The sequence below is a fragment of the Geotrypetes seraphini genome, chromosome 3 (assembly GCF_902459505.1).
Source record: "Geotrypetes seraphini chromosome 3, aGeoSer1.1, whole genome shotgun sequence".
In the NCBI taxonomy this organism is placed as follows: Eukaryota; Metazoa; Chordata; class Amphibia; order Gymnophiona; family Dermophiidae; genus Geotrypetes; species Geotrypetes seraphini.
The window spans coordinates 30,711,021-30,737,362 of record NC_047086.1 but is presented as its reverse complement, the minus strand read 5'-3'; the positions used below and the strand labels follow the sequence as shown (position 1 = coordinate 30,737,362).

Sequence of the window (26,342 nt, the reverse complement as noted above, 5' to 3'; positions counted from 1 at the left end):
TTACAAACCACCATTGATTTCTGACTGGCGGGGAGTCACGAGCGGTGTGCCACAGGGATCGGTGCTGGGGCCGTTACTCTTTAATATATTCATCAATGACCTGGAAAGGGAGGTAAAGTGTGAGGTTATAAAATTCGCAGACGATACCAAACTGTGCGGCAGAGTTAGGACCAGGGAGGAGTGTGAGGACCTGCAAAGGGACCTGGACAAGCTGGAAGACTGGGCAAACAAATGGCAAATGCGCTTCAACGTGGACAAATGCAAGGTCATGCATATAGGGAAAAAGAACCCGTTGTTCAGCTACAAATTGGGGGGGGTATTGTTGGGAGACAGCAGACTCGAGAGAGACTTGGGTGTGCTGGTGGATGCATCACTGAAGCCATCTGCACAGTGCGCGGCAGCCTCGAAAAAAGCCAACAGGATGCTGGGCATCATAAAGAAGGGCATAACAACCAGAACACAGGAAGTCATCATGCCACTGTATCGAGCGATGGTGCGCCCACATCTGGAATACTGCGTTCAGTATTGGTCGCCGCACCTCAAGAAGGACATGGCGGTACTTGAAAGAGTCCAAAGGAGAGCAACGAGTATGGTAAGAGGGCTGGAACACTGCCCATACGCCGAGAGGCTGGATAGGCTGGGGCTCTTCTCTCTGGAGAAAAGGAGGCTCAGGGGAGATATGATAGAAACCTTCAAGATCATGAGGGGCATAGAGAGGGTGGATAGGGACAGATTCTTCAGACTGAAGGGGACAGCTAATACGAGGGGGCATTCTGAGAAACTGAAGGGAGATAGGTTCAAAACAAACGCAAGGAAGTTTTTTTTCACCCAGAGGGTCGTGGACACTTGGAATGCATTACCGGAGGAAGTGATCAGGCAGAGTACGGTCCAGGGATTCAAACAGGGATTGGACGGATTCCTGAGGGATAAAGGGATCGTGGGATACTGAGAGAGGTGCTGGGATGTAACACCAGGTAATGAGTAAAAACCAACCAGGTCGTGCATGTGAAAGACCGGAGGGCTAGGGCTTCGATAGGAAGGCAGGACTTAAATGGGAAGCCAAGGTGGCAAGGGAGCCCCTTCTGATGATTCTGACAGGTCGTGACCTGTTTGGGCCGCCGCGGGAGCGGACTGCTGGGCAGGATGGACCTGTGGTCTGACCCGGCGGAGGCACTGCTTATGTTCTTATGTTCTTATTTCATTATTTATGTTTGGCAAATCATTTTATCTTTCTATGACATACATTATTCTGGCATATGTTCTAAACACATACATGGTATGTATTTGATTTATGTTTAGCTTTTTAAATAGTGGTTTCATGCGGTTAATGTATGTCATGATATCTCTGTTATATGATTTTAAATGTTCTTTTTATGTTATATGTTCCCTATAGTGTCCCCTGAGGAAGGCGTCTCCTATACACCGAAACTGGGACCACTGGGTTAAATAAAGACTCGATCATTGGTTGAAAAGACGCCTCCCTTGCCTTTTTGTTTGACTGTATATATCCCAAGGCGAGGTGCTCTTCTGTTTGCCTGTCAAAAATTAGAATGAGCCTGGAGAAAATCAGGGAATCGGCAGTTTAAAAGAAAATGGAGGAAAATATGCTCATAACATCATCATCGCATTAAACATGAGTACAAATAGTTTTCTGAAAAGAAAGGGACAGACAAACCAGATCTAACGAAACTATTCCGACTACTGATGAAATTAACTGATTGATCTACAAACTCCTCAAGCATGAACTCTCCCACCCTGAACACATTGACCCAGTATTTTTCAAAGAAAATCAAAACTGTGTATGTCATTTCAGAATGAAACTTTAAATCAGGGGTGCCCAAATGGTCAATCGCAATCAACCAGTAGATCGCAAAGGCAACGCGAGTCGATTGCGTTGCCTTTGCGATCTTGTTCTTCCTTCCTCCCCGAGCCAGGAGCGTACAAGCACCGGACCCACAAGACTTCACCTCAGACGTCAATTCTGACGTCAGAGAGGAAATTCTGGGCCAGCCTCTCTGGCTCGGGGAAGCAGGGAGAAATCGGCATGGTGGCTTAGGGGGGGTGGGGGGCGGAAGGGTGAGTGAAAAATAATCGGGGAAGTGGAGAAATCGGCATGATGACTTGGGGGGCAGGGGAGAGAGAAAGAAAGGCAGGCAAGGGGAGAGAGAAAGAAAGACAGAAATAAAGAGGGGGGCATGGGGAGAGAGAAAAATAATCGGGGAAGTGGAGAAATCGGCATGATGACTTGGGGGGCAGGGGAGAGAGAAAGAAAAACAGACAGGCAGGGGGGAGAGAAAGACAGAAATAAAGAGGGGGTAGTGGGATAGAGACAGAAAGAAAGAAATATTGGATTTGCAGAAGAAGGAAGTGTAACTAGAGACTCATGAAATCACCAGACAAAAAGGTAGAAAAAATGATTTGATTTTTATTTTGAAATTCTTTATTCATTTTTGAAATCCAATAAATAGTGCAACAGGCTAACAAAAACAAATATAATAGACAGCACTCCAAACAGTCAAATGATATATATAAGTACTTAACACCCCCTAACCCTCCCACCCACCCCACCTGGATGTGTACAGCATTCTTTTCATGAATCAAAGGGAAATAATACTAATATTTAATATGAATCAATGGCACCATATAATAATAATACCTAATAATTACCTAATTCGTACAAAAATGTGTTAATGGACCCCAAATCTCCGTAAATTCACCATGATGTCCCAATTGTAACAAATTCATATGTTCAAATTTATATATTTGGCATAAGGTTTCCCACCACAAACTATAATTTAAGTTATTCCAAGATTTTATTTTCAATTTAGTGATCAAAATGTGTCCATTTTGAGAATTTATATCTACTGTGTATATTTTGCACTATGGCCCCCTTTTACTAAACCGCAAAAGTGGTTTTTAGCGTCGGGAGCTGTGAGGGGCATTCAGCGCAGCTCCCTGCGCTAAAAACCGCTATCACGGTTTAGTAAAAGGAAGAGGGTATATTTGTCTATTTTTGTATAGTTGTTACTGAGGTGATATTGCATATTTTAAAGTCATCTGCCTTGACCTCTGAAAAAAAACCCCGAATACAAGTGATAATTAACATTTTCTCTGCGTACAGTGTGCTTTGTGTTTTTTAAAATTTTATTGTTGGTAGATCATTTTGACTTGGTCATTTTAAAAGTAGCTCACAAGCCAAAAAAATGTGAGCCCCCCTGCTTTAAATGATTCAGACAATCACTTCTGAGAACAACTTATCCAACATCCCAACAGACAGAATATGGACAACTTTTAATACAGTCACAGCAAAGGAATTAAGATCACCTCTCGCCTCTTCAATCCGTTCAAAATACTGCTGCATGACTCGTATTCCATGAAAACCCCTATTGTCACATTACCCCTCTCCTCAAGTCGCTTCATTGGCTCCCCGTCCATACCCAAATACAGTTTAAACTCCTCTTGCTGACTTACAAGTGCGTTCGCTCTGAAGCCCCCCCCCCCATTATCTCTCTTCACTTATCTCCCCTTATGCTCCTCCCCGTGATCTCCATTCATCAGGCAAGCCCCTCTTATCTGTACCCTTCTCTTCCACTGCCAACTCAAGACTCTGTCCCTTCTTGCGACGCCATATGCCTGGAACAGGCTGCCTGAATCAATACGTCGTGCTCCCTCCCTAGCAGCGTTCAAATCCAAGCTAAAAGCCCACTTTTTGAATCTGTTTTCAACTCCTAACTCCGACTCACTGCTGTCAGATACCTATGCCTACTGTATCATTTCCTCTACCATAATCTCCCCAACCCCAAAATTTCCTGTCTAAATTAGATTGTAAGCTCTTCTGAGCAGGGACTGTCTATTGTATGTTAAAATGTACAGCACTGCGTACGCCTTTCAGCGCTTTAGAAGAAATAAATAGTAGTAGTTTATCCACTCTTAAACAAAAAGAGTGGATAAAAGAGATTGAGAATTGCACCTTAGAAGACGGGTGCCCATCACCCTGGAGAGTCTGGCTTATGATAAAAATTATCATTAACAGTTAGTGGTCCTGTTCATCAAAATGATGGCAAGATATGTAACAGAACAACTCGAATCCTACTTAAAACGCTTCAATATCCTTCACCCTTCACAATCGGGATTCAGGAAAAATCGCAGCACTGAGATAATAAACGCCTCCAAATACCCTATACAACCTACCTTAAAACTCCTAGGAGTAACAATAGACAGATGCTGCACAATGCAGGCCCAAATCAGCAAGACCACCCAGAAAGCATTTCTAACCATGCGCAATTTAAGAAAAATCAGAAAATTCTTCGACAAAGAGCAATATAGACTACTAGTCCAATCCCTAGTTCTAGGTCTATTGGACTGCTGCAACATACTCTATCTGCCTTGTCCTGCAACAATGATAAAACAACTACAGACAATTCAAAACACTGCACTCAGATTAATCTACTCACTGAGAAAATTTGACCACGTCACCGCGGCCTACCTGGACTCACACTGGTTACCAATACAAGCACGAATTCAATTCAAACTATACTGTTTATTATTCAAAGCAATAAATGGCACAGCCCCCAATTACCTAAACAACCGCCTGTACCAAAACGCCACCACTAGGCAAAGAAGAACTAAGACCCCCTTTTACCCACTCAAAGGCACCCAGCGCAAGAAGATATTTGACAGTCTGCTGGCGACGCATGCAACGAAACTGGACCACACTATCTCCGACCTGCTGATAACAACAAATGACTACAAATATTTTCGCAAAGAAATCAAAACCCACCTATTCAAAAAATTTATACAGATGGCTTAACCCCAAACCGGACCCCCCTCAACGCAACTCCCCCTTCCTCCCCCCTTCACCAGTTCCCTTCTCTTTAGCCTCAAGCATGTCAACTGCTTCCCTAACAGTATATATACTGGATCTGCACTATTTCCTATTTGTACAGCATCTTGTAGCTCTTGAAATACCGTATTTTCACGCATATAACGCGCGCGTTATACGCGTTTTTACCTACCGCGCATACCCCTCGCGCGTTATACGCGTGAGCGCGGTATACAAAAGTTTTTCTACATAGTTTCCACCCCGCCCGACGCCCGATTCACCCCCCCCAGCAGGACCGCTCGCACCCCCACCCCGAACGACCGCTCCCACGCGCTCCCACCCGCACCCGCATCCACGATCGGAGCAAGAGGGAGCCCAAGCCCTCTTGCCCGGCCGACTCCCCAACTCCCCGACAATATCGGGCCAGGAGGGAGCCCAAACCCTCCTGGCCACGGCGACCCCCCACCCCGCACTACATTACGGGCAGGAGGGATCCCAGGCCCTCCTGCCCTCGACGCAAACCCCCCTCCCTCCAACGACCGCCCCCCCCAAGAACCTCCGACCATGTGCCTCAGGCCGCGCCCCCAGGTGGGACCTAAGGCTCCAGGGCCTATTCTGATTGGCCCACGCGCCTTAGGCCCCACCAGTAGGCGGAGCTTTGGGACGGATGGGCCAATCCGGCCTCATTCCGTCGTTGGCTGCCTGCCGGACAGGCGGGTTTGGCTCCCGTCTGTCCGGCCAACTACCAAAGGTACGGGTAAGGGGGGTGGGGGTGTCGTGGAGGTCGGCCAGGGGGGGCGGTCGGAGGTTCTTGGGGGGGCGGTCGTTGGAGGGAGGGGGGTTTGCGTCGAGGGCAGGAGGGCCTGGGATCCCTCCTGCCCGTAATGTAGTGCGGGGTGGGGGTAGGGGGTCGCCGTGGCCAGGAGGGTTTGGGCTCCCTTCTGGCCCGATATTGTCGTGGAGTCGGCAGTCCTTCGAGGTGGGGGTGCGAGTGGTCCTGCCGGGGGGGTGGATGAGTCGGGGCAGTGCACGGAAAGTCAAGGCGGGTGAACGGAGAGTCGGGACAGCGCACGGAGAGGCGGGGCAGTGCACGGAAAGTCAGGGAGGGTGAACGGATATTCGGGACAGCGCACGGAGAGTCGGGGAGGGCGAAAGGAGAGTCGGGGTGGCCAGAGGAGAGTCGGGGCGGGCGAAAGGACAGTCGGGCTGCATGCGCATTATACGCGTGAGCGCGGTATACAAAAGTTTTTGTACATAAAATAGTGGTTTCTGCGCGCTATACCCGTGTGCGCGTTTTACACGGGTGCGCGTTATATGCGTGAAAATACGGTATACAGCTCCATTATTCTTGTAACTTCTCCTGGAAATGACCAGAATTCTCTCTGTAATTATCCTGGAAATGTCCAGTTATCTCTTTTGTAATCCGCCCAGAACTGCAAGGTTGAGGCGGAATAGAAATCAGTAATGTAATGTAATGGTTGTCGTGGCACCAGTAACACACAGAAAAGAACTATTAAGCAAGGGTCACAGCTTAATTGTAATCCAATATGATCTAAGCAGCACATTTGACCTAGTAGAAGTCTATCAAATGTCAGATCTTCAGCGATTTTGGATTCAGCAGCCCAGTCCTTTCCTGGTTCCAAGGCTTCCTAACCACTCAGCACTCTGTGTTACGTAAAGATGGAGAACTTTCTGATAGCTGGCACTCTCCAAGCGGGGTCCCCCAAGTCTCCCCACCTTCACCATCAGTGTTCAACCTCCTAATGCAATCATTGGGAGCCAACTTAGATACCGCATGAATAAAACATTTCACTTATGCGGACGACATAACAATCATACTATCTGTAACAGCCGTGTTAGTCAGTACCCTCACTGCTGTCAAAAAATGTGTCTGCATCAAACTAAATAAGAACAAAAACAAATTATTTTGGCTAGGACCCTTGACTGACCCGCGCTACACTCCAAGGATCACATTAGACGACACAGACTTTCCATTAGATCTACAATCCTGAATCTTAGGAGTAGAAATAGATAACCACCTATCCATAAAAAACTACATACAATCTATCCTTGTGATGAGAAAACTAAGATCCATCAGAATATACTTTCATGTTCAAATCTTTTTTATTCTGAATGCAAAAAGTACAAAAGAATACAACAAGAACATCCAACAATTCACAGTTTTCCAGCAATAGCCAAAATAGAAAACCCATCCCCCCCCAACTCCCCAACCCAACCCATCCACCAGAATCCCTGAATGCAAATCCTCCCCCCAGATCCCCCTCCAGAGAATATACAAAAGCGACCAAAAGGTCTCACAGATTCCATAGGCCCGTACTCTGGTGACCTATGGGCTACAGCAGAAAGTATTCCGCCCCCCAAATAAAAAAAGTAAAATATACTTTAAAATAGAAGCTTACTGAATTTTAGTGCAATCCCTAATCCTATCTCGACTAGACTACTGTAATATAACGTTACTTCTTTGCTCTAAAATGTTACTGTTGCATGTACAAGTAGCTCAAATGCAGCAGTAAGAATCATATACAGACTATTGAAATCAGAACACCTGCAGTCCTACCATATGCAACAACATGACTACAAGGATCAAGTTTTAATTGGGCATCACTGCCTTTAAGATCCTAAGAGGGAATGCCCCCGACTACCTAACAGACTTGGCCTTCCTACTCCATGGTGCCTCCAACAGATATCCCATCAGAAATCTTTTCCAATTAAAATTCCCAGCATGCAATAATATAAAGTCTACCAGACAAATTACTCTATCCATCCAATATCAATTAGCAAAATGCTGGAACCAACTACCATTTACACTACGATCTTGTGACCACTATCTCAGGTTTAGAAAACTTCTAAAAGCATTTCTGTACCAAGACAGGGAGCCAACCTGGAAGTAAGTGAAACAGTAATTATAAAAGCACATTCCTAAACTGTCTAATGCAGGGGTGGGCATTGAGGGCCGTAATCCAGTCGGGTTTTTAGGAGTTCCCCAATGAATATGCGTGAGATCCATTTGCATACAATGGAGGCAGTGCATGCAAATAGATCTCATGCATATTCATTGGGGAAATCCTGAAAACCCGACTGGACTGCGGCCCTCGTTGCCCAGCCCTGGTCTAATGCAACTTCCGGGACAAAACAAAGAACCAACAATGACCTTACCAGGCAGTGGCATCGGAGAAAGCGCCGAAGCTGTTGCGGGCAGCAAGTTCATTGCTGCTTGTGCTGTAGTTTAAAAAAGTACGGAGAAGGGGAACGGGTGGGCGCGCGCAGCAGGGGGAGGAGTGGGAAGGGGGGCTGGAGAGAAGGAGGGGTGACAGCGCCCCGAGGAAGACCCGAGGTGGACTGCCCCCCTTGCACCCCCCTTTGCTACACCACTGGTTGGGTGTGTGAGTGAGTGAGAGAGAAAGAGATGGTGCACACGGGGAAAGGACGAAAGAGTAGAGGAGGGAGGGAGGGAGAGGAGTGAGGTAGAGACTGCCTCCTCACATAGGATCCCTTCAAAAGCTTCTAAACTTCAGGAACGCAATAAAATACTTACCTCGTCCCATAAATCCAGTCCCTCTCTTCCAACCATACGTATTCTAATGTACGCTGAACTAGATCCGCTCTGGTTGTTAATTGAAGATGGAACTAATCGTATGTTAACTCTTTACCAGCCTTTATCAAGGAAGAAAAATCGCTAAGTAAATTTAAAGGACTGTTAAAATTCTGGCTGTATAAGGATGCCTTTGAGACATAATCCTCGCCAGATTCTTTTTTTTTTTTTTGACTGCGCTCATTGCAGACTTTCGTTTCCTCTGTCCCAGACCTAGAGAAACTACAAAATTTTTAGTTTCCTTTTTCCTTTTATTACACTTTTAAAATTCTTACCCCCTCCCCCCCATTGTACTTACCTTTCATGTTTACTTTACTATGCTTATTGTAGTTCCCCCACCCCACTTCCCCTATGTATAAATCCGTAACATCTGTGTGTTTGTGGTAGTTAATAACTGAGACCCCGTTTTTAATTGTAAATCGCTTTGAATTTATGGTATTGCGATACATCAAAATTTTAATAAAACTTGAAACTAAAATGACCAAATTGCATGCTAAACTTGACTCTGTATATCTAACATTGTATCGGGCGATGGTGCGCCCGCATCTGGAGTACTGCGTCCAATATTGGTCGCCGTACCTAAAGAAGCATATGGCGATACTCGAGAGGGTTCAGAAGAGAGCGACACGTTTGATAAAAGGTATGGAAAACCTTTCATACGCTGGAAGATTGAAGAAACTAGGGCTCTTTTCCCTGGAGAAGCGGAGACTTAGAGGGGATATGATAGAGACTTACAAAATCATGAAGGCCATAGAGAAAATGGAGAGGGACAGATTCTTCAAGCTTTCGAAAACTGCAAGAATGAGAGGGCATTCGGAAAAATTAAAAGGGGACCGATTCAGAACCAATGCTAGGAAGTTCTTCTTCACCCAATGGGTGGTGGACACCTGGAATGCGCTTCCAGATGGCGTGATAAGACAGGGTACGGTATTGGAGCTCAAGAAGGAATTGGACAATTTCCTGAAGGAAAAGGGGTTAGAAGGGTATAGTAGAGGTTTACTAACAAGTCCTGGACCTGATGGGCCACCGCGTGAGCGGACTGCCTGGCATGATGGACCCCTGGTCTGTCTCAGCAGAGGCATTGCTTATGTTCTTAATTCATAATTTGTTTGTCTATGCGGGATGGCTGGAATGAGCTTAGACAGCAACTTCAGCATTTGGAACCTAGGACAATACCAGAATTTACAGTCTACGGCCCAGAAATATCAAAGAAGAGACAAGTTAATCTAATCATGTATTTTTTAATGGGTATAACTTATGAGCAAACTGGATGGACCGTTCAGGTCTTTATCTGCCGTCATTTACTATGTATGCATTATGTATGTCCACCTTGTTATCCGTTCTGAATTCGTTGGGGAGGACAGGATGTAACGCAAACCAAAAAAAGAAATAATATCGATTATTATCGAAATAATATCGATTATTCTGCAGACCACATCTTGGAAAGGATATAATTGGTCTAGAGAACAGTTACTAAAGTGATCAGTGATCTTTTTCATGAAATCATATGGGGACAAACTTAAAGATATAAATGTATGCAATTTGGAAAAAAAAGAAAGGGGAGCTGCTGTAGAAACATTTAAATAACCTTTATAGCGGGTATAAATGCACAGGAGATGGGCTTCTCAATTGTTTCAGATAGCTTTGTAAAAGGGAGTGTGATAGGATGAAGGAGTAATTACAAAAGGGTTGGTGGATGCATAGAACAGCTTCTTACTGGAGGTACTGGAAATGATGATGGTGGTGTCTGAATTGAAGGAAGTGCAGAGGATTTCCGAGGAAGAGAAACGGAGTGTAGCACTTAGAAATTAGCAGAAATGAGCATTTTCGCCACTTTGATTCCTTTAGACTGGAATGTTCATAGATCTCATCTTGCCAGAAGTTCTCAAAAATGAAAATTTACATTTCCCTCTCTCAGTGGTAAAAAAAAGAACCTTTAAGAGATTTTCCTTATTTTTCGCTGCATAAGATGCACTTTTTTTCCACCCCAAAGTGGGTGGAAATCTCGGTGTGTCTTATGGAGCGAAGGTACAATTTTTAATCCCCCCGTACCGTTAAAAATAATCCCCATCCCCCCGCTGCACGCCCCTTTATAAAACATTCCTCCACATGCCTGCCGTCGCACCTTTTTTAAATATCCCCCCCGCAAACACCCGCCGCCGTACCTTTTTAAAAGATCCCCCCCCAGCAAACACCTGCCGCCGCACCTGTTTCACACACAACCCCCTCCGCATACACCTGCCGCTGCTATTGTATCTTGTTAAAAATATCCTGGTGATCTAGCGTGATTCTTCCCTGTCTAGCCATCTCCTATTTCCCGGTCAGGCGCGAGCTTTCTGCACTCCTGCCTGGCCCTACGCTGCTTTCTTATAGCCTTGTGTAAGTCTGTGCAAGCTTTTGGACTCCAGGTAGAAGTGGTGGGTGGGGGGGGGGCAGTTAGGTCTGTCTAGTAAACAAATCCATGAAAATAGAATAAAAATATTAATTTCCTAGAGAAATCCTGCAATGCTGCACTTCACTCTCTCAAAAATATCCCCTAAAATCAGTGTACAGAGTCATTTGCCTGTATTTATGAATCTCATCCTGAAGAAAAAAGCTACTAATTACAAATTTGATTTTTTTTTTTCCCCTAGGTAGCAACTACAGTGAAAAATGTGATGTATTCAGCTGGGGTATTATTCTTTGGGAAGTGATAACGCGCAGGAAACCTTTTGATGAGATTGGTGGCCCTGCATTCCGTATAATGTGGGCCGTTCACAATGGTAAGTGTACAGCAAGACTCTTATTTGAGCCACAGTTAGAAACAGCATAAGTATAGCCTTACTGGGTCAGGCTAATGGTCTATCTAGCCCAGTATCCCGTCTTCACAGAGGCCAATCCAAGTCACAAGTACCTGGCAAAAAAGTTTTTCAGTGTGATCTGAAAAATCATTTGGGATTTTCCCCTAAGTGGGAATAATGTAAGATTCCTTCATTTTTGAGGAATTTTATTTGATTGAATTGAAATATGATCACCACAACGTTGACAGGTAATGGACTAATTATGAAAGCTCTTCTCAAAGCCGCAGGTCCTGCATGCCGGCCGCAGCTGACCCAGAAGCCTTCCCTCTCTGGGAAGGCCTCCGGATCAACTACGGGCCACGTGCAGGACTTTATTGAGAAGAATAGTACAGCAGGGAGGAGGGAGCCGGCCAGAGGAGGTAACACTCATGACAGGCAAGTAAGAAGGAGGACGAAGGGTGCGTTGGGACACAGAAGGGAGGAAAAGGGGTGCATTGGGACAGGAAGGGAAGGCTTATGAATCAGCTGTGGGCTGTGTGTAAGAACTGCTTTGAGAAGAGAAGTATGGTGGGGAGGAAGGAGGGAGGCAAGTGAGAAGAAGGATGAGGAGCTCGCTGGGACACGGAAGGGAGGAAACTTCAGACAGGATGGAGCGAGAGGGTATGAACTAGGGACATAAAATGGAGGGCAGCGAGCATGAACTTGGGACACAGGATGGAAGAATGAAGGGAGTGAGGGAAAGAGATGCTGATGTAGGAGAGGGAATAGAAAAGGAGAATTGTTGGGCATGGGAGTCTGAGTGAGAGGGAAAGAGATGGTGCGCATGGGGAAATGAAGAAAGGGGAGAATTGTTGGGCATAGGGAGGAAGAGAAATATTGGACTTGATGGTAGGAGAGGTGTGAAGTGCAGATGCATGGAGAAGAGAGAGATGAGAGGAAAAAATGTTGGATGTGGTGGTGGAGAGGGAACTGTGGGACAGATGAAGAGCGAAAGTAAGTGTAAACCTATCTTTTCTTTCTATTTAAACTACAGTACTTTACTTTGAGGACTTTTTCTTTGATGTTTAATGTTTTTATAGACTATGTACTATAGAGGATCCGAGTTACATACAAATTCAACCCGTTCTTAACCCGGGGACTGTCTGTAATTGGGAGATGGAATTATGATTGTTTAAGGTGCTGCAGAAATATTTCTTTTTTGTATGTGTTTGTACTTGTGATTTAAGTTGTGTGGTCATTTGTAAACCGCATAGGTTTAGGTCAGGGGTAGGTAATTCTGGTCTTCGAGAGCCGGAGCCAGGTCAGGTTTTCAGGATAGCCACAATAAATATGCATGAGATAGATTTGCAATCAGGAGCTTTGACATGCAGCTCCTGATTGGATAAGGCTCGACTTAGTGCAGGAAGAGGTGGTCAGAGCGTACCGCAAGTGATTTCCTGCACTCGCGGCGCTCCGGCTGCTCTCTCCTGCCTCTCCCGCTGCCCTCTCCTTGTCGGCGGTTTGCGGTCAGAAAATACCGCGAATGACCGGAACCGCGAACCGCCGACCACGAACCACCGGGGGAACACTGTACATAATTAAAAAGGCTAAAATATAAAATAGATTGGGGGGACACACAAACAGGACATACGAGCAAAGTAGAGGAGAGTTGGGAGCGGAAGTACAATTTCTGATAGGAAAGAAAAATATAAAGGGGAAATACGAAAGGGAGGGGATAACAGCAGGGACGGTCCTTGCTTCAACCATGTACTTGCCTCAGTGCTATCCAGATAATTCCAGAGTGGTCTGCAGTGGTGATATCTTGATAAAGCTGCTGAAAATCACTGGATGTTCCCACTTTTCCTGCCTGGTTGAGTGGCTTTGAATATCAGGACATGCATTTTTAAAATTGAAAACACTTGCTGTGCTAATACAAGGGTGGAAAACTTGTTGCTGAAAGGTAGAACCACCCCTTGCCCCAAGTGCTTTATATTTATTGTTTTTTTAATAGATCTTTATTGATTTTCAAACTTTGACAGTGCAATACAATTAATTGAACATAAACACTGCATAAAACGCACTATTAAATACACAATTAATACATAATCATTTTATCCCTCCCTCCTCCCAGTTATTAATACAAGAAGACATATGTGATTACAATATTATAATTAAGTAATTTTAATAATCAAGATACATGACAATTTATATATCGTTTAAAACTAAGTGCCAGAGGGTTGCACCTGAGGCGAACACCTTTCAGTGTACCTCTTTGGGCGCTAATACTTAACTGTTGCTGAGTTTACATGTAGCAGTTATTTCATTTCTTATTCATTTTGCTTTACAGTTGTTTAAAATTTTACTTTTAATTTCTCATCATAAGAATTGTTTAATTGGCACAAATAGTTATATTGACAAACAGCTAAAAAGAGAATGAGTAACCGAGGGTTTCTGTGTTCTAACCGTTTTCTAGTAGCATGCAAAATCGGAAACGTCTTTAATAAATCTGGTTCAAAAATTGTCTTCCTTATTTTTAACTTCAGGTACTCGACCACCACTGATCAAAAATTTACCTAAACCTATTGAAAGCTTAATGACACGCTGCTGGCTGAAGGATCCAACACAACGACCCTCCATGGAGGAAATTGTCAAAATAATGACCCATTTGATGCGGGTATATCATCTTTCTTTTTTTAACGTTTAAATTAGTGTTTTTTTAACGTTAAAATTAATCAGTTTCCAGTAAGGCAGTACATTTTTTCTAGAGATCCCTAAAAAATGTAGTGCTGCAATCTTGAACTGGAGTCTTACTCTAGGGGGCAAGTAGAGTTGAAGGGTGACCTGCTTAAATTGCATGTGGGAGGGAAGATGACTGCTTAAGCCAGGGCTGCCCAAGTCCGGTCCTCGAGATCTACTGGCAGGCCAGGTTTTCAGGATATCCACAATGCATATGCATGAGAGAGAGAGATTTGCATACCAAGAAGGCAGTGCAGGCAAATCTCTCTCATGCATATGCATTGTGGATATCCTGAAAACCTGGCCTGCCAGTAGATCTCGAGGACCGGACTTGGGCAACCCTGGCTTAAGCACTGTAGTCTGAGGATTTATCGCAAGAGGGGATGTAACCTCCAGCCTGTATTACTAGTTATCACCCTTATGAATTAGGTGTTTATAAAAGTTGTAAATATGGGGGTGGAAATTAGGATTTTTATTTATTTTTTTAAGTTTTTATGTTATAACATTTTATTGAAGAAATCCAATAAATATACAATAATATAATACCATAAAATAATAGTTACATATTAAATTTACCATATTAACATTCCATCACGTCATTCATTTCTTCAAAATAAATTTTCAAATTACCTATTACAACTATCAATACATTTCCCCTTTTACCTTCCCCCTTCCCTTCCCCCTCATTATTTTTATTTAATTATAACATTGTAATAAATGCTCTGCTTTTTGTTTTGTAGTATTTCAGAGCCCTTTTTGTTAGTACTTTATCCTAAAATAATTGCTTATATATTTGGTTTATCTGTTTTGTATGCACATTATTTCCCAAACATTTAACTTGCATCAACCAGATTTTTAGACTAGGTAGATCTATTAAAAAAACTACAGACTAAGGGGGGGGGGTCCTTTTATTAAGGTGCACTAACCGAGTTAGCGCATGCTAAATGCTAAAGCGCCCCATAGAATTTAAGGAATTCCTTTGCATTTAGCGCTAAATCGGTTAGCACGTCTTAATAAAAGGACTCCTGGGATAATTATTTCACAGAGAACATGGGTAAAAAAAATCGCTTGTCTGTAATACGAGGGCTGATTGAAAAATAATAAGGCTTCCTCTGTTTTTCTTTCTAAGAAGTAGAGATGGCAACGCTGTGCTGGTTCTTGTAAAGCTCATACGTCGCCATTTCCGAACCTGCAGTCGGACTGCCACAGTCTTCATTGTTGGGTCCCAGCGAGGGCAAAAACTTTGTACGTTTTGTCCTGGCAGACGAGGAAGATGTGTTCTGTGAGCGTATGCCAAGATAAGATCTCTATCTAAACCATTAGAAGCTGCTTCTCTGAAACATTTTGATTCACTCTCTTGTGATCTCATGTATCGACTATTGTAACGCCCTCTTTAAAGGCACAACAAACAAAGAAAAAAGAAGACTCCAACTAGTCCAAAATACTGCTGTAAAAATTTTTTTTAATGCAAAAAAAAAAAAAAGATCATGTCCTCCCGTTGTTACATAAAGCTCACTGGTTGCCTAGACAACATAGAATCACCTATAAAATTCTTTTATTAACATTTAAAACCAGAGAAAATAATCAGCCTGAATTCATTCATAACCTACTTATCCCTTACAAGGACTCTGCGATCTACAGCTCAAAACCTTCTTGTTATCCCATCATTGAAACATATAAATACATTAAGGTCCGCAGTTTTTTCTGTTAGCGCCCCTTCTCTTAGCAGCAGAGGTAGGTTATAGAAATAGAGGTAGATTATAAAGGTCAAAAATTCACTTCACAGGTCAAGGACCTGGTGGGCCGCCGCGGGAGCGGGCCGCTGGGCAAGATGGACCTCCGGTCTGACCCAGTGGAGGCAACTTCTTAAGTTCTTATGTTCTTTGGAACAGTATTCCAAAGTATTTACGCGAAAAACTTACACTTACAAACTTTAAGTCAAAACTAAAGACATTTCTCTTTCTTGACGCGTTTGACTCCTAATTAGTCCTTTTAAGGACTACCCAGTATTTAGAATACCTGTTCCCCTTCCTATTATTCTTCTCCTTTACATGTTTTCTTTTTCTTTACATATGTAGTTCCAACCCTCCTTTCCCGCTTGTCTCTGTTCATTAATTTTATGTTAGTTTACTAGTCCTTAAAAGCTAGTATTTGCCTTAGTGTTGTGTGTTTTTAAACTGTATTTTAGTTAGTAGATGGTTTTAACATTTCTGTACACCTCCTAGAAGGTTTGATTAGGCGGTATAAGAAATTTTAAAGAAACTTAAAAACTTGATGTGTGATTGAATTTTGTGTTAAACTTGGAAAGAGCGATAATGAAACGCTCTTGAAATGTTGCGGCAAGCACATAGCCAAATTCCGTCACACATCTTGGCATACGCTCACAGACATGTCTTCCTCACCTGCCGTGATAAACCTGCACAGCATTGCCACATCTACTTCTTGGGGGGGGAAAAAAACAACAACCCAGGCAGTCTAATTACTTTTCAATCAGCCCTCGTAAATAGTATTGACAACGTGTGACTCGTGAGTTCTGCAGCTTGCACAGGCAAGTAGATAAGATGAGTTTGCAAAAAAAAAAATAATAATAATAAATAAATACATCCTATATGAAATGGCTCTCCAATTCTTTTTTTGTGTTAGGATAAAACAGCTATTCAGTATTCACCACATTTTTTAATGAGCTGCTTGAGTACGTGACAAAAATACCTGATTATTCTGTAAGAGACATGCTGATGCCTTGATTTATTTCTAGTAAAACATAGCAGAGCACCACTGTTATTCCAAAATCTGTACATGTGGAGATTGCATCTGTTACTCTACTGTAAAGTTTAGTCCTTTTGTTTTTTTTGCAGTACTTTCCTGGATCTGATGAATCGCTGCAGTACCCTTGCCAGTATTCAGATGAAGGGCAAAGCAATTCTGCCACAAGTACAGGTATGATTCAGATGCACATTTAATTAACAAGTGGAGGGGTGAATTTAAGATGTTTATATATGTTAAAAAACAAGACCTCTGCCACAGATAGATCTAAAGAAATAAAGATTTGTTTTCATCGTAAACCGAGTCAAAGCGTTACTAAATTTGGCTCTGATAGCCACGGTATAATTTGCTTTCTGTAATAGAGATTATACAGTTGAGATCATAATTCACATACCTCTGGTGGAATTTGTAAGATGTGCACCATTTGTGGGAAATATGAGTGACCCTGCAAAAACACCATTCTTTAATTTAGGAATACTGGCCAGGTGAAGCAAAAGCCGTAATAAACTATAACTGTGACTATGCAATGCAACACCATGGTTCCCCCCCCCCCCCCCAAAAAAAAAAAAAAAAATGTAATGCAGTATCTCCATCTGTCCCTTTCCTACCCCGAAGGAATCCTCTTCTCTTCAACCCTTCCATCTGCGGGTAAAAAATAATCATGTTCGATAAGCACAGCAATGCTCATTGGAGCCTCCCGCTCAAGTGTATTTCAGGCATTGGTAGGGATTGGGCATCCCTCCTGCTGCGGATAGTGTCGGGAGGGTTCGGAGGTGGCAGCAGGAGGGATTGGGCATCCCTCCTGCTGTGGATAGTGTCATATCCATTTTTCCAGTATCTTTCCCTCCCCTACCCCTCTCCCGCCCCGGATGTGTAATGAAAAAACTTAGAAGCTAAAATATTATCATTTACTGTGAATCAACAAATAAAGTCAATGGACTCCATATTTTTTTAAATAAAGCACTAAATCCTAAACATTCCACGTTCATCCTCTCATATTGATATGTACTACATACAGTTGTCCACCAAAATGTATAATTTAATCTGTCATGGCTTTTCCAGTTCTTTGCGATCAATTGAACCGCAATTCCAGTCAAAATCAAGAGAAGACGGCTTTTAGATTTATCAAGGAGTGGTTTAACTTGTAACATAGTGCCACAAATTATTACTTTGTATGTTAATGGAATATCTGATTCTAAAATTATATTGATTTGTCCCCAAATTGACTTCCAGAACTTAAATATCAGCGGATAAAAAAATAACAGAAAAATAACAGATGATCTAAAATCCCAATATCAGCATGACAGTGTCAGCATCTATTAGATTTGGAACTATCTAATTTTTGCAAACGAACTGGGGTCCAGAAAATCCTATGCAACAAAAACAACCATGTTTGCCTCATAGATGCTGACGCTGTACATTTCAACCTCCAAGTCCAAATACGTGGCCATCGAGATACAGAAATATACTGTTTAATCTCAATGCTCCAAATATCTCTAAGACTATTTTTAGGTTTTTTATTCAAAAATTTAGAAATTAATTTATACCACTGATGTCCTACTAAATCTTTCTGGTAGCAAAGGATCTGCAGGCTATAATAATTTTTTAAATTTTTCCATTTAGGGAACCCACTCCGAATGGCCTGCTTCAACTGCAGCCATCTATACTGTTGAGTTTTTAAAATTACATTACATTACATTAGGGATTTCTATTCCGCCATTACCTTGCAGTTCAAGGCGGATTACAAAAGGTTAATTTAAATAAAAAACAGAGTTACAATGATTAGCTAGAGAGGTAAGTTATAGATCTTTTAAACATTTAACGGGTTGTTGAGGGTGAGGTGGTTTGTAAAAGAATTAATAGGTGGTCATAGTGGAGGTTCTTTTGTTATTATTAGATCAGATGTCAGTTTTAGAGTTGCAAAGAGGTCGTGATGTTATTGCTGCTTCAGGAATTTCTTGAAAAGTGTGGTTTTTATTTCTTTTCTGAACGTCCTATAGTCTGGGGTGGTCATCAGAAGGTTGGAGATCTGGTTGTCCAGCCTTGCGGCTTGAGTGGCTAGGAGGCCGTCGTGTAGTTTTGTCCTTTTTACATCCTTGATTGGGGGTGGTATGAATGGGGAGTGCGTTTTTCTATGTCTGGTAGTGGGTGCTTGGATGACGCGATTGTTCAAGTATGCGGGGCTGTCTCCGTGTAGGGTTTTAAATAATATGCAGTAGAATTTGAATTGGATTCTTTCTTGGATTGGGAGCCAATGTGAGTTGATGAAGGCTTCAGTGATGTGGTCATGTTTTCTCAATGAGTAGATGAGTCTCAAAGCTGTGTTTTGGATTGTTTGGAGTTGTCTAATTGTGGTTGCAGGGCAAGGAAGGAGGAGGATGTTACAGTAGTCCAATATACCTAGTATTAGGGATTGTACTATGAGTTGGAATTGTGTTCTTTCAAAGAATTTTCGGACTTGTCTTAGATTTCTCATGATTGCGAATGATTTCTGAATTGTTTTATTTATTTGCGGTTGCATAGTGCAGCATCTGTCTATGGTCATTCCAAGCAGTTTTATGGTAGTTTGGATGGGATACTTGATTGCGTTTATCTCTAAGTTGGTTGTGGTTTGGACCTTGTCATTTTCGAGAAGGATGAATTTGGTTTTGTCTTGGTTGAGTTTAAGTTTGTGATTTTTCATCCAGGTTGTGACTGTTTCAAGTGTTTGGTGAAGTTTGTCTGTCATGGTAGGTGTAGAATGATCGTATGGGATGAGGATGGTGATGTCATCAGCATAACTATAGGTGGTTATGCCCAGGTTGTCCAGATGCGTTCCTAGAGAAGCGGTGTAGAGATTGAAGAGGGTAGGGGATAGTGGAGATCCTTGTGATACTCCGCAGGGGTTTGACCAGGATTCTGACTTTTCTTTGTTTAAGAACATAAGAACATAAGAAGTTGCCTCCGCTGAGGCAGACCAGAGGTCCATCTCGCCCAGCGGTCCGCTCCCGCGGCGGCCCATCAGGCCCATTGCCTGAGCAATGGTCCCAGACTATCCCTATAACCTACCGCTACTCTTATCTGTACCCTTCAATTCCTTTATCCTCTAGGATTTTACACTGTAGGTTCTGAGTTTTAGGAATCCTTCAAACCAAGAGTATACTTTATCTGAGATGCCTATTGCGTCTAAGATCTGTAGAAGGATGTTGTGATCCACTAAGTCGAATGCCGCAGTTAGGTCCAGTTGTATGAGAAGCATTTTTTTCCCTGTACTAAGGTGTTGTCTTACGGTATCCATAAGGGAGCCTAGTAGTGTCTCTGTACTGAAGTTTGTTCTGAAGCCTGATTGCATGGGGTGGAGTAGGTTGTGGTCGTCTAAGTAATTGGTGAGGAGTTTGGCTACTAGGCCTTCTATAATTTTGACATATAGCGGAATGGAGGCTATAGGTCTAAAGTTAGATGGGTGGTTTTGTGGTGCTTTTGGGTCTTTTTGGATTGGGGTGATGACGATTTCACTGAGGTCAGCAGGGAATGCCAAATGATTGCTGCAGCTGTGAAAAATCCAGCAGTTTCTCATTAGATATAACATCATCCAATGTTCTAATACCTGCCTGCATCCAAATCTTCCAGGCGATCCCAGCACCGCCCACTTGAATCTTGGAGTTTAACCATAAGGACTGTAAAATAGATTTTGATATAGGAACATCTGTTAGTTTATCAATAAATTTAATTGTTTTCCAGCTATCCAATAAAATTATGCTGTCCCTAGCATAGCTAGGTAATCTGATATTTAATACATGAGAAAGTCACATTGGGGACATAATTTTCCATTCCAGGTATAACCAGTCCGGCATATGTTCCATGAGCTCGGGGAGGATCCAATACATTCCCTGGCGCATAATATAGGCCTGATGATACTATAAAAGTTGGGAAAATTTACCCCACCCTCTTCAATCGGTTTTTGTAAAGTTACCATAGCAATTCTAGCATTTTTGCCCAGCCAAATAAATTTAGTAAGAATCTTATTCAATTTTTTATAAAAAGACCCCTGAAAGTAAACCGGTATCATACCCAGTTGATAACAAACTACAGGCAGAATCATCATTTTTACAGTTTGAACTCTCCCCCACCAAGATAAGTGCAGTGGATTCCAGCACTCGCACATCTCTGAGACCTTTAGCAATATGGATTTTTCATTTACTTGTATCGTTTCTTCCAACGTATTCTGGATCAAAATACCTAAATATTTAATATCTCTCTCCTTCCATAAAAAAGAGAATTTATCAAATAATCCTTTGGAACAATGAACATTTAAAGGAAGGATCTCGGACTTATTCCAATTTATCTTGTATCCTGAAAATTTCCCAAAATTTTCAATCAGTTCAAGTAAATGTGGAATGGTTGTTTCTGGATTCCTCAAGTGAAGCAGAATATCATCCACATAAGCAGAGACTTTATATTCCCGACCTGCAAAGGAATACCCTGAATCTCCTCTGCCTATTGAATAGCTAATAACAAGAGTTCCAAAACAATATCAAACAGAAGAGGAGATAACGAACAACCTTGTCGAACTCCCCTTCCCAAACAAAAGCAATCTGATAAAGTATTATTAATATACAATCTGGCAGAAGGAGAGCTATACAAGGTTTGAATCATTTGAACAAAGCCAGATTCAATGCCAAACCAATCCATCGCTTGATACATGAAGGTCCATTCTACACGATCGCCTTCTCAGCATCCAAAGATACAGTGAAGGCTAGATCATTAATGATTTTTAAAAGATTTAACATATGTAATGCCAATCTAATATTATTAGAAGAATGTCTGTGAGCAACGAACCCTGTTTGGTGTACTCTAGTGATATAAGGGAGAGCCTTAGCTAAGCGTAAAGCCAATAACTTAACCAAAAGTTTACCATCTACATTTATCAACGAAATAGGCCTGTAATTTGAAACCAATGTTGGATCTTTATTTGGCTTCAGCAAAACAATAGTTAAGGATTCTGCCATAGTACCCGATATGCAACCTTTAGTTAATTGAGCCTGATATAAATTTAACAAAAAGGTAATAGGGTAATTTGAAATGATTTATAAAATTCTACAGTGAAACCATCACCACCTGGAGCGGATCAAACTCTAAGAGACTTCAATGCTGTTTGTAATTCTTTTATTGATATGGGCATGTCAAGATTGTCTTTTATATGCTCAGGAATTTTAGGACCTTTAATTAAATTTAAAAATTCTAAACCATCCTTTTCTTTGTTTGAATAAATCTCAGAAGAATACAAAGTTTTATAAAAATTTAAAAATTGTTTTAATATAGTTCCAATTTGTGAATGAGTGTTACCTTTTACATCTGCAATCACAATTATTTTTACTTTCCTTTTTTTCGCTTTAAGATAATTAGCCAATAATCTTCCTGCTTTATTCGAGTTTCCATAATACAGAGCCTGCTGAGAAAGCAAATCTTTCCTTGCCAGTTGTGAGGAAATCTCGTTATATTTATATTTAACTTTTAATAGGGCTTGTAAAGTATCATTTTCCCATTTTGCCGATAATTTTGCCTCTAATTCCTTAATCTCTTTTTCCAAATTAGTAAATTCTTTATTAAGTTTTTTCCTAACATGTGCCGCAAATGAAATGATTTGTCCCCTTTTTGTTGCTTTAAAAGCATCCCATAATATTTCCTCTGAATTTCTTCTGATACATTAATTTGAAAATATTCCTCCATTGTTTGTTGAATTTCCTCAAGAAATTTTGAATCTGCAAGCCTTGTATTATTGAATCTCCAAACAGGTCTTCCTATATCTTCTTCATTCACCCTCAATTCATTCCAGACACCTCCATGATCTGATAGGATGATTGGATCTATATTAGCTTTTATCACATTTTGTACTATTGAATCTGAAACAAAAATGTAATCTATTGTTGAAAATGAATTATGAACATGAGAACAAAATTCCTGAGCATTAAAATGCAGGATCTTCCAAATATCTTTTAAACCACAAGATTGCACTATATTGTCTAATCCCATTGATTTAATTATCCTACTAGGATTTTTGTATATCAATGGATCCATAACAGCATTAAAGTCTCCAGCTACTACTATTTTAGAAGTAGCCAGTGGAAACAGCAATTTTTGTATAGATACAAAAAATTCTGATTGATTAGAATTAGGGGCGTAGATATTAAAAAGTGCCAAAGAATTTTCCCCAGACTTCATTTCTATATGCACCCATCTTCCTGATGGATCCCTATTTTTAAAAGTGAACCTAATCTTGCATCTTTTATGAATCAGAACAGCCACTTCTGCTTTTTCCCCCCGCTGGAGCATAGGAACAGTGCTTTACCCATCCTATTTCTAGCTCTTTTGATTCTATTTCAGATAAATGTAACTCCTGTATAAAATATATATCTGCAGCCTGCTGTTTTAAAAAATTAAGTGTTCTTTTCCGTTTAATAGGGTGATTTAGCCCATTGACATTTAACGAGAAAATTTTTAGATTCATTTATATAATTAATCTTATCCTGTATTTCAAAGGTACCATACAGTAATTCATTTTCCCATCTTCCATTTGTTTCATCATTACACATCCATAAACCCCTCTATGTAACCCATTAAACTTCCCTCACCCCCCACCCATATGCATAATACTTGAATATTTTTGAATAATTAAAGATAAGTAATTTAACTAAAAAAAGATATTTTAAAAAACAATTGATTACTATATAAAATTGATCCAGGGAAGATTCTGCACATCAAGCTAAACGTTATGATAAAGTTTGAACATGGAGTGGTGCATCTGAGGATCAATATAGCATTCTAGGGAGCTTGATTCTGAGTTTGGATCTAGCTTTGTAATATTTTATGAACTGAATGCTTTATAGAGATTTAGTGCTATATTCGATTTGACAGCTTTAAAATAGACATGTCGGCTATGATCTCAGCACTTCCTTAAATGAGAAGGAATAACCCACAAAGTTGGTTGAGAGGAATGTAGTGAGTGTGAAGGAACAAATGGAATTAGCAAGTTAAAGAGAAATTGGGGTAGTCCTGACTGAAGAGTCTAGTGACCAATTCTGAGCATCTTAAAAGGAAAATAGTAAAAGAGTGACACTATCAAATCTCTCTGCTCCTTTCAAGAGTTTAACTGAGGTCTGAATCGTAATGTCCTAATAGTACATTGGGGTAAACAAAAGTTATCCTAGCACAAGCAGGCAGCATATTCTTACATGTAGGTGACATCATCCATAGAGCCGGGTCTGGACAGTGCAAAAGTGTACTGTCGCTTTTAAAAACCTTTAAGTCTCGAGACTGCTCATACTGCGTGTGCGCCAGTGCCTTCCTGCCTATCGTCGGCTCATGGAACCATCAGTTCTCAGTTTTCCACCGAACTAGAAGCTGTGGTCTTTGGATGGCTTTTTTGTGCCATCCCATGTTTATTTTCTTCAGTATTTTGTTCCATTTCTCATGTTATTCTTCCCTTTTCAAAGAATTCTGGGTTTTTCCAATTTTGGGGTCTTCATCCCGTAGCAAGCCTGTTTTCAGGTCGGGGAGTGTTGAATCATTTTTGGTAACTGGTCTACTTGACCTCCTGAGACCATTGAGTCCTTCAGTTTTGCATTAGCAGTGTTTCCCTCCATGTCAAAGCCATCCAATGGTTTTAAGCGGTGCATTTGATACAGCAGGACCATATCATTCCCTGATCCATATTATTGGTGTCTTCAGTGTCTTGGTCCTGCTCATCGTCTACTTTCTTGTAAGCACTGAAGGCTAGACAGCACCAATACAACAAACTTTTTCTTTTTAATTCTTTATTTATCACATTTCTTATTTACAGCAACAAACTTTTTCCATTGACTTTAGAAATATCCACAGCCTGGGTTAAGACCTGTTTTATTGTCCTCAGTTGTCTCATCTTAAGAATTTTTTCACTAAAGAGGTGTTATATGTGTTGAAGGTTAAGTTCAAGTCTAGTGTAACTCCCAGTACTTTAGAGGAAGTGTCTATCTTAAGTCTCTCACCTGTGGACAGTTCTAGTTCTGTGCTAGGTAGAGTTATAGTCTCCAAATCATAATATTCTTGTATTTGATTTGTTTAGTTTGAGGACGTTTCTCATCGTCCATGCACTTAATCGTCGATAGTATTTTTTTCAAGTAATTTAGGGTAATATCAAAGGATTCTTTGGCTATACATCATAAGATATACAGGGACAGACTTAATGATCTCAATATGTATACTTTGGACAACGGGGAGATATGATAGAGACGTTTAAATACCTGTGTGGTATCTTTACTAGACATAGCTCGAAGACACCTCAGCCAAGGACACAGACTGCTAATCATCCAATTTGATCTCTCGGCTGCATTCGATCTGGTGGACCATTCCATACTTCTCCAGATACTAGACGCAATTGGAATCTCAGGAAAAGTTCACAATTGGTTCCAAGGCTTCCTTAAAACTAGAACATATAGAGTCAAATCAAAAGACATTCTATCAGAACCATGGACCAATCCATGCGGAGTGCCACAAGGCTCTCCCCTCTCTCCCACACTCTTCAACCTATTCATAGCTTCCCTAGGCACCACCCTGGACACCCTAAATATTACTTCCTTCAGCTATGCGGACGACATAACCATCCTCCTTCCTTTCGACATCCACAATCCAACCTCCACAGGACGCCTGAAAACAACACTAGAAACAGTAGAAAAATGGATGACAAATCATAAGTTGAAGCTGAACCCAGACAAAACTAAATTCCTAATGCTAGAGAAGGACAAAAAACCATCCCTAACAGAACTGGAAGTAAACTCAATCAACTACCCAATACAAAGCTCCCTCAAAATCCTGGGTATACATCTAGACAGATGCTGCACAATGCAAACACAAATTCATAAAATCACCCAAAAAGCATTCTTCACAATGCGAAATCTAAGAAAAATCAGAAAATTTTTTAATAAAGACCAATTCCGGATCATTGTCCAATCTCTTGTGCTGAGCATTGTAGACTACTGCAACAGCCTTTACTTACCTTGCCCTATCAACACAATAAAAAAACTGCAGACCATCCAGAACACAGCCCTCAGACTCATATACTCACTCAGCAAACATGACCACATTACTAATGCATACTTAGAATCGCACTGGCTACCAATAAGAGCAAGAATACAATTCAAACTCTACTGTCTCATTTTCAAAGTAACCCACGGCACGGCACCTAGTTACCTAAACAACCGCTTCCACTACTACCTCTCACCCAGAAGAAGGAGAACGCAGAACATCTTCACCTTCCCACCTCTCAACGGAACTCGTCGTAAGAAACTTTACGACAACCTCCTAGGGACACAGGCAGCTAAAATTGACTCTGACATCTCAGAATTACTGATCAAAACAACAGACATAAAAGATTTCCGTAAAGAAATAAAAACACTATTGTTCAAAAAATATCTCCCATCACTCTAACCTCCTCCCAACGAGTTCCCAATCAACACCTTCAGAAACACCCACCTATAGTATCTCCTTGTCTGTGATTTAGAAGGTACTGTAACCCTTCTACACTACACCTGATCTAACTTGATTCAATCGATATATAATATCTCCTGTGATATGTATTATCTTCTGTGACATGTATTATCCTCTGTGTTATGTACCATTCTGTTAAATTGTTGTA

General features: G+C 41.4%; 1 protein-coding gene across 3 annotated transcripts in view; it reads left to right on the top strand.

The window, feature by feature from the left end:
• The window catches only part of MAP3K7 (mitogen-activated protein kinase kinase kinase 7), a 207,799-nt gene that overhangs the window by 82,221 nt on the left and 99,236 nt on the right, over window positions 1-26,342 (top strand). For all 3 annotated transcript variants that reach the window (XM_033937843.1, XM_033937842.1, XM_033937841.1), the window contains exons 7-9: window positions 11,069-11,197; window positions 13,738-13,868; window positions 16,786-16,867. In XM_033937843.1, coding sequence (XP_033793734.1) covers window positions 11,069-11,197; window positions 13,738-13,868; window positions 16,786-16,867 — 342 coding nt within the window. The remainder of the gene's footprint in view (window positions 1-11,068; window positions 11,198-13,737; window positions 13,869-16,785; window positions 16,868-26,342) is intronic.